General features: G+C 40.0%; 3 protein-coding genes and 2 pseudogenes across 3 annotated transcripts; all 5 read left to right on the top strand.

Annotated features, from left to right (window-relative positions):
* The first annotated feature begins 618 nt into the window (after positions 1 to 618).
* On the top strand, positions 619 to 2,554 carry LOC134704394 (cytochrome b-like). The gene is given in 1 exon segment (XM_063563559.1): positions 619 to 2,554. A coding segment is annotated over 1 exon segment (1,308 nt). The 3' UTR covers positions 1,927 to 2,554.
* A 322-nt stretch (positions 2,555 to 2,876) lies between these two features.
* LOC134704393 (NADH-ubiquinone oxidoreductase chain 1-like) lies at positions 2,877 to 4,034 on the top strand (annotated as a pseudogene).
* Positions 4,035 to 4,090: 56 nt separating this feature from the next.
* LOC134704395 (NADH-ubiquinone oxidoreductase chain 4-like) lies at positions 4,091 to 5,398 on the top strand (annotated as a pseudogene).
* A 3-nt stretch (positions 5,399 to 5,401) lies between these two features.
* Positions 5,402 to 6,337, top strand: LOC134704390 (cytochrome c oxidase subunit 3-like). The gene is given in 1 exon segment (XM_063563557.1): positions 5,402 to 6,337. A coding segment is annotated over 1 exon segment (936 nt).
* A 148-nt stretch (positions 6,338 to 6,485) lies between these two features.
* Positions 6,486 to 7,433, top strand: LOC134704392 (NADH-ubiquinone oxidoreductase chain 2-like). The gene is given in 1 exon segment (XM_063563558.1): positions 6,486 to 7,433. A coding segment is annotated over 1 exon segment (948 nt).
* Positions 7,434 to 8,743: the final 1,310 nt, after the last annotated feature.

Here is an 8,743-nt window from a genome sequence, read left to right as displayed (position 1 = left end):
TCCATAAGATAAGCAAAATTACAGTTAATTCGTTTATTGTTAGGCTGTTATGGTCTATTTAAAAACTGGTCAATACGGGTCTCCTTACACCTAATTAACTTGGTTTTAGTGTATGCTTGAAAGGCTACAAAGCCTTTGCGGGGAGTAAGCATTCTTCAGGACCACATGAGATTCAACCTAATTATTGGCAGAGAAAGTGGTGAATTTGACCCTTAAATTCTAAGTTACTTGGGCTCTATAGCTAATTGTAAGCTGTAGGATAATGGGGATTTGAGACGTTTATTTCCTCATTTACCCCAGCTCTGGTTGCTCATGTGGTTTTCGGTTCGAAAACGAGGCGTGTATCTTAAAAATAAAAAAATTTTTGAAGCGTAAGTTGTTGGTCGCTTTAAGTCTAATTAAAAATAAAGTAAAAATGGAGCAAAAACAAAGTTGGACACTTAACACTTTGGGTGTCTTCAGAGGTGTAAAAAGGGGGGTCCAAGCTTATGTGTACTCATAAAAAAATGCGGTGTGCGGGGGGTTTGTGCCTGTATATATAACAAAAATTCATGAGGTGGCCGAGGAAGAGGTGGTGAGCTGTAAACTCATAAACAAGGTGTAGGCCTTTCTTATGAGATGGTTGGTAACAATACTGTGAATAATATTAACACGCCTAAGAGGGTTGGTCCGTGACGAAGTACTAATAAGTTGGTGAAGATTATGAATGACAGGTTCTATGATTTGCCTTGTCCTGTAAACTTAAACGCTTGGTGAAGGTTTGGCTCTATACTAGGCTTGTGCCTAATTATCCAACTTCTAAGGGGTCTTTTATTGTCAACTCATTATACTGCTCATGAAGACATGGCATTCGATTCTGTAGTACATATTATGCGTAATGTGGAAAAAGGATGAATGTTGCGTAATATTCATGCAAATGGGTCCTCTATGTTTTTTATCTGTATTTATGCGCACATTGCTCGTGGGCTGTATTATGGGTCTTATTTAGATAAGACAGTGTGGTATTTTGGGGTGCATTTGTTTTTGTTAACTATGGCGGAGGCTTTCCTCGGTTACACTTTGCCTTGGGGGCAAATGTCATATTGGGGGGCTACTGTTATTACTAATATACTTAGAGTGATCCCCGTAGTAGGAGAGAGTATGCTCCGCTATGTATGAGGGGGTTGGACCGTGTGTAATGCAACTCTAAAGCGGTTTTATACTTTACACTTTCTCTTACCGTTTGTGATAGTGGCGGTTGTTTTTTTACACCTGTTTTTTTTACATGAGAAAGGGAGTAATAACCCTTTGGGTATTGAAAGAGGTACTATGTGTGTGCCCTTCCACCCCTTCTATACTATTAAAGATCTTTTTGGTTATGTTTGCTTTAGGTTCTTTTTTATATATTTAGTGTGTGTGGATCCTGAGCTGTTAGGGAATCATTTAAACTATTGGCCTGCTAATCCTATAAAAACGCCAATCCATGTTCAGCCTGAGTGGTATTTTATGTTTGCTTATGCAATCCTTCGTTCAATTCCTCATAAAGCGGGGGGGGTATATGTTATGTTTTTGTCGATTGTAGTATTATACCTAATTCCTAGTCTTCACAGAGGTAAGTATCGAAGTTTATGTTTTTACCCGTTTAATCAAGTAGTGTTTTGAGTGTTGGTTGGTAGGTTTATTAGGTTAACATGGATTGGTGCTCGCCCAGTGCGGGAGCCTTATATCATTTTGGGGCAGTGTCTTTCAGTCATTTATTTCTCTAGGTTGTTATTAAACCCTCTTTCTTTGTGGGTGTGGGACAAGCTGCTTGAATACCCTAAATTCTGTAGGAGTCGTCCTGTAGACCTGAAATGGTTTAAGTTTTTAGCTTATTTCAAGTTATTAAAATTAGTAAATCGCGAAAGTAGCGCACGTGAGTGGGCTAATAAGTGTAGAAAAATATAAATATGTCTTTTTACGGGAGTCGATATTTTGGTGATATTGTCCATGGGGAACTAGGGAAAGACCTGTTCCGGTACCATGGTTTTGTGATGATAGTAGCAGTGGCTGTGTGTTGGTCTTTGTTATATATATAGGATGCGTAATCCTTCTTACTAAATTTTCTTATCGCCATTTCTTGAACCGTCAACGATTAGAATTTTGATGGACTATTGTGCCAATGTTGATGTTAGTAGGGTTGTGGTTTCCTTCTATAATTAACCTATATTATATAGAAGAAGTAAAACGGCCCCGGTGAAATTTTAAGGCGATTGGGAAACAATGGTACTGATCTTACGAATTTTGTCGCAATTTAGACACTCCAAGCTCTAGAGAAAGCGCTGAAAGAATTTCGTGTTATACAATTGATTCTTACATAGAAGACCAGCAGGAGACATTTAGAAAAGGAGGGTATCGTTTGTTGGATGTTGATAACCGGATGGTGGCTCCAGCAGATGTGCAAATAACTGCTTTTGTAAGAAGGTCTGATGTGCTCCATTCGTTTGCACTCCCTAAGTTACTAATTAAAGTAGATGCCATCCCAGGTCGAATTAATCGGCTTCCTATAAAAGCTTCCCAGTGTAGAATTATTTACGGGCAGTGTTCTGAAATTTGCGGGGTTAACCATAGATTTATACCGATTGTGATTGAGTTTATTCCTGAGAAATATTTTGTCATATGGTTGGAAGCTCTTAACTAAAATAAAAAATAAGCTAAAGCTTTTAAGAAGCGTTAAACTTTTAATTTAATGAACTTGTACAATGGGCAAGTAGCTTTTAGTGATAAGGTGGTCTAATATTAGGATATAGGGCTCATGCCCCTAAGGCGCCGTGAGTAGTGGCTCTTATCTTTGTGAGAGCTGGCAGAGCTAATGCGTTTGATTTAGGATCAATTCATAAGTATATATACTTGCTTTCATGGCACAAGCTGGCAGACCTAATGCATACGATTTAAGCTCGTCTTATAAGATATACTCTTGTTTGTGTGTGAATTACAAAGCTAAGCCCAGTCTCATTATGGTTAGTGTCGAGTGTCTATTTAAGACTCTAAGGAGAGTAGCTGTTTTCTTTGGAGCCTCTATCCTATTAAGCCTTTGTCAAGTGTCAGCGGACTCTTTTACTCCCTTGGGGTCGACTAAGGCTGCACTGGTGGACTGAGTAGGCGTGGTTGTTGGTGTTATCCCTTTTGTAGGGGTGCTTCTCGCTGTGGGCTTCTATACTTTGTTGGAACGTAAAATTTTGGCTATCATTATAATCCGAAAGGGTCCATCCAAGGTGAGTTATATAGGGATCTTGCAGCCTTTTAGTGACGCAGGTAAGTTGTTATGTAAAGAGTTTATTGTGCCTACACGTGCTAACGTAGGGCCCTTCATTTTGGCTCCTGCACTAATATTAACTATCAGTTTACTTGGATGGCTTTTATACCCGTATAAGTCGGCTGAAGTGTTTTATGTTTTCGGGGTGATTCTGTTTATAGTTATTACTAGAGTCAGGGTTTACGGGGTAATAATATCCGGATGGGCTTCTAACTCTAAATACTCTTTGCTAGGTGCAGTTCGTGCGATGGCGCAAAGAATTTCTTATGAGATCCCTATAGGATTTATCTTCTTTTGTGTGGTGCTGTGCTCGGGTGTGTTTATGTTTCAAGAAATTAGGGTGTTCCAACAAAGGTCCTTTTTTTTCTTTTTTCCTTTGTGCGTAGTTATAGTTGTCTGAATGCTGTGTATGCTAGCTGAAACTAATCGGGCGCCATTTGATTTTGTGGAAGGAGAGTCGGAATTAGTGTCAGGATACAACGTGGAGTACAGCGGAGGGGGGTTTGCAGTTATATTTATTGCGGAGTACTCTAGTATTCTTCTCAGAAGGGTTATAAGGGCGGCGATATTTTTCGGGGGAAATGAAGCGTTGATCGGGGTCTTTATGATGGCTTTTGCGGTCTTCTTTGTGGTTATTCGTGCTTCTTTACCTCGTTTACGTTATGATAAGTTAATGAGTTTGTGTTGGACTGTTCTTCTATGTGTCATACTTATGGCTAGTGTGTGTGTAGTAGTTCTAGTTAGGGTGTATGTAAGATAATATAAACTAGTATAATTCATTTACACTGAATGTGTCAGATAAAGTCTGTCTTACTTATGGTTAAAAGGTTGGCAATTAGACTTATTGCATTGATTATTATAAAAAACCTAAATATGAGTGTCATTGGGTTAAGCGTTCTAACTATTCTAAGTATGGGCGCCACAAGAGTCGCGATAGGGGGGGTAGAGTTGAACGGGTTGTACACCACAGACTTTGTAATAGGGTTAATGGTTACACTAACTCTATTTGTAGCAATTCTTTCCTACCTAAGGAGGGTTAAGATCCACCGGAAAGCAAGATTTAATTTAATAATTATCAGAATCAGCCTAATTTTAGTGATAAGATTCAGGGTGAGGAGGTTCTTTCTTTTTTTTTTTTTTTTTGAAAGTGTGCTAGCCCCTCTGTTGTTATTAATTGTAGGCTGAGGCTATCAGCCAGAGCGTTTACAGGCAGGGGGGTATATAGTAATCTATACGGTGTTCGGATCTCTTTTTTTCTTATGGGGGGTAAGAGAACTCTATATTAGAGGGTTGAGGAGGAGGATAAGTTCTGTGGTAAGGCTAGTAAAAAAAAGGGGAATGAGATTGTGATGGCTATACATTCTAGGGTTTCTTATCAAGCTACCAATATATCCATTTCACCTGTGACTACCTAAGGCTCACGTAGAGGCCCCAGTAGCCGGTTCGATGCTATTGGCCGGGGTGGTACTAAAATTAGGAGGGTACGGGCTGCTTCGATTTATAATAGTTATACAAATAAGGCTTAGAAGCGTTTTTTTTGTGCTGCTACTAGTGGTGAACTTGGCAGGAGGTGTCTACGCAGGATTAGCGTGTGTACGGCAAGTGGACCTAAAATGTTTGGTAGCATATTCCTCTGTAGCGCATATGAGGCTTGTGCTATTAGGAGTGCTTAGCAACACGGTATTAGGGGTAGTGGGGGCCATTATTATTATGATCGGGCATGGGTTGTGTTCATCAGGTTTGTTCAGGTATGTGAATGCTATCTATAAGATGAGGCACTCGCGTCTGCTAGTAATAAATAAAGGGGGCTTGTTAGTCTGCCCAAGTCTAGTCTTAATGTGTTTCCTGTTAAGATCAAGCAACATAGCAGCCCCTCCTAGTCTAAACTTATTTGGGGAAATCCTCGTTTTCGGCGTGGGAGGGTGAATAAGTGGAGTGTTCCTGCTTATCCTGGGTCTGATAAGCTTTATTAGGGCATGTTTTAGACTATACCTATATGGAAGTTGTTGTCACGGGAAGGGGGTGTCACACAGGGAGTCCTTAAACTTGAGAAGAGTTTGTGATGTTTTTGTTCTGGCGGCTCATTGGATACCGCTGAACTTTATGTTTATGTTTATACCCTAAACAATGAATCGTAATCCTTATTCTCGTTACTATGTACCAGGTCCAAGTCCGTGGCCCTTTTTTGTGGCTATCTCGGCAAACGGAATAGCGGTAGGGTTAATTTTGTGACTGCATCGAACTCCCAGATTTCTATTAATAGGAATGAGGTTGGGGTGTATACTATTGAGAACTTTTAGATGATGGCGAGACTTAATTCGTGAGGGAGATATTGGGTTTCATACTCGCTTCGTAATCAAGAGATTTCGTGATGGAGTTGCCCTTTTTATTCTGTCTGAAGTAATGTTCTTCTTTTCTTTTTTTTGGACTTTCTTCCATAATGCCTTAAGACCCTCGTGTGAACTAGGGATGCGATGACCCCCTCCAGGGATCCGCACGCCAAACCCGTCGTCGACAAGGCTGTTCGAGACAGGTCTTTTAATTAGGAGGGGGTTATTCGTAACTCAAGCCCATAAGAGAATGCGTTTGAAGGATTATGATGTTGGGCCATTTATTGGCCTAGTGGTAACAATTTTATGTGGGACTGTGTTCTTCCTAGTGCAACTTCGAGAATACTACTGAAACTCATACACTATTGCAGATAGGGTGTATGGAAGAGTGTTTTATTTACTAACTGGGTTTCATGGAATGCACGTAGTTGTGGGGACTCTTTGACTAATGGTGAGGTTAGTCCGACTATGGCGTGGGGAGTTTTCCAGTCAACGGCACTTTGGTTTTGAGGCTTGCATTTGGTACTGACACTTCGTAGATGTGGTATGGGTAGCATTATGATGTTTAGTATATGTGTGGTTTGGAGGATGGTTATACATGTGGTGGTTCAAAATATGAGACGGGGACGTCTATACGTTTAAGTACCCAGACGCAAAGCCTTCGTGGTATGCGTACATTCAAGAAGAGCATGCTCCGTCCTGATATAAGATTCCTGACCATTTAAAAGGTTAAAAATAGGAGTCATACAGACTAGTTAAACAGTTTTGATTTGAAATCAAGTACCAAAGCGATTCCAAGCGCTTACTAGTCTGAGTAAAGTAGTCTAATTAAGGACAGAAGACCTATGATTTTCAAGTGTTATAAGTAACCTTTACTTGAAATGGTAAGCTTTGTGGTAAGACCTATAAAATTAGTGAGATTAGGGGTAATATTGATCGGGACAATTCTTAGGGTTAGAAGAGAAGAGATAGTAGGGGTGTGACTCGGTTTAGAGCTAAATCTGTATGGATTTCTTGTAATTATAAACCCTGATGGTCACTATAGTCCTGAGCCCTGTGTAAAATATTTTGTGGTACAAAGAACGGGGTCAATTCTGATACTAGTGGGTTTTGTAACCTTGATAGAGCAGCACGTAGTGAGAGGGCTGGTGATAAGGGGGGCGGGTACAGTGTTAAAATCTGGCGTTTTCCCGCTACATTCGTGGGTCCCTTCAATTATTAAGAACAGCAGATGGTTAGCAAGAGGGTTAATATTAACTTGGCAAAAAGTCGCCCCCCTTGTCTTTTTATCAATAATTATACCCTCTAAGGGGTTGTGAGTAGTAATTGTATTGATAGCTGGAATTGGGGCAGTAGGGGGCCTTAACCAGAATTCAGTACGAGTAATAAGCGCGTACTCGTCGTTTGTGCATACATCATGAATGCTGTTAGGGCTCACATGGTCAAGAGTAGTCTTTGTAGGGTATTTTGCAGTTTACTCGCTGTCGGTAGGGCTGTTTTTTTATGGGTGCTCAATAATAAACAAAACAAGAATGGGCGGTCAGATTAGTAGAGCCGCGAGGGGTATAGGGTTACTGATACTGATGGGGATGCCTCCTTTCCTTGGCTTTCTAGCGAAAGTATTGGTGTTTCTAATGAGAGGAAGGGCTGTAATCGTGGCTTGTATTATAGGTTCAGTAATCAGGCTAAAATTCTACATTGACTTTTTTTATAGGATAGTAATAAAAAGGTTAGTAGACAAAAACAAAGCAGAATTCAAGATTATGTGGAGGATAGTGATCGGGGCTAACCTAGCAGGGGGGGCATTGATCTTGGTGAGATTTATTTAGAAACTGCTTTTAGGCCAGGGGCGTTTTGATTTCGGCTCAAAAAGAGTGGGTAAAACCACAAAAGTATGATAAAAAGGTAATTTAAAATAAAATATTTTGTTTCAAACATAACTATAGGTAGTTGTTACCTCCTTTTTGTAGAATGGTACTTTAAAAAAAAGGATTGGTTTGCATCTAATTATTAAGCCTAGGTTTTCATTCTTAAGTGAGGAAGTTAATTAACATAATAGGGCTGCTAACTTTGTTATAAATGGCTTGTACCATTTTTCCTTATAAAAAAGTAGTTTAATTTAAGAACGATAGGTTGTGGGGCTATTAGTGGTGTCAACCCTTTTTTAGCTAGATATAGTTTAAAATAAAATATTGGCTTTGGGAGCTGCTTTGGGAGCTAAAGACACTTCCATAAGTTTTTCTAGAAGAATGGTTATGGGGTTAAGAGTTGCGTTTGTCTGCATTGTGTCTTTTTTGTTTACGGGGTTATTTATGCTACTAAGGGAAAAGCGGGGGGTCTAGACCGAGAAAAAGTGCAGTCCCATATGAGTGTGGATTTGAGGCCTATTGGAAGAGCTCGGGAGGCCCTTTTCTATCCGATTCTTTCTAGTAGCAGTTTTGTTCGTCGTGTTTTGATGTAGAGGTAGTGCTGTTAATACCTTTTGCCTACATGTTTCTTTTACGGTAAGAGAGTGTTAGGGATTTTGTCCTCAAGGGGGTTTCCTTCTTATCTTGTTTGGGGGTCTCTACCACGAATATCGTGAGGGGTCCTTTGGAATGAGTAGGTTAATACTAGAAGTGGCATTTATGCGAAACGAATTTTGATGAGAGGTGATTGTAAGAGGCCTTACTTTTTGCTGTTGGAAGTGTATTGTGTGTACCTGTGGTTTTTCACGTCGAGAGTGCTTCTTAAGGAAGTATGGGACCAATGAAAAGTTCTCAAGGGATCTAATAGAAGGTTTGAAAAGGCATATCTTACTATAGCGTATAGGGAAAAAAAATATTAAGAGGCTAAAATCTAGTGCGGCTCTAAGGGCCTAATAAGGCTAGATGATTGGCTTCTAAGTAAGGATAAATAAAATGATAAAAATACTAAAAAAAGGAAGAAGTAGGGGGTTATGGAGAAGTGGAGTCCTGGTGACGTCGATGGCTGTGATCAACAAATCACAAAGATATTGGAACCCTTTATCTGTATAGCGGGAGTCTGAGGAGGGTTGTTTGGAGCAAGGTTGAGGTTAATGATCCGAATGCAACTGGGGGCATCCTGGAGCAGTGTTTCTTAAAAAGAGATTGATTCTATAATGTGGTGGTTACAAGCG

The sequence above is a fragment of the Mytilus trossulus genome, unplaced genomic scaffold (assembly GCF_036588685.1).
Source record: "Mytilus trossulus isolate FHL-02 unplaced genomic scaffold, PNRI_Mtr1.1.1.hap1 h1tg001386l__unscaffolded, whole genome shotgun sequence".
NCBI classification, from domain to species: domain Eukaryota; kingdom Metazoa; phylum Mollusca; class Bivalvia; order Mytilida; family Mytilidae; genus Mytilus; species Mytilus trossulus.
This window is presented reverse-complemented; position numbering and strand designations above follow the sequence as displayed.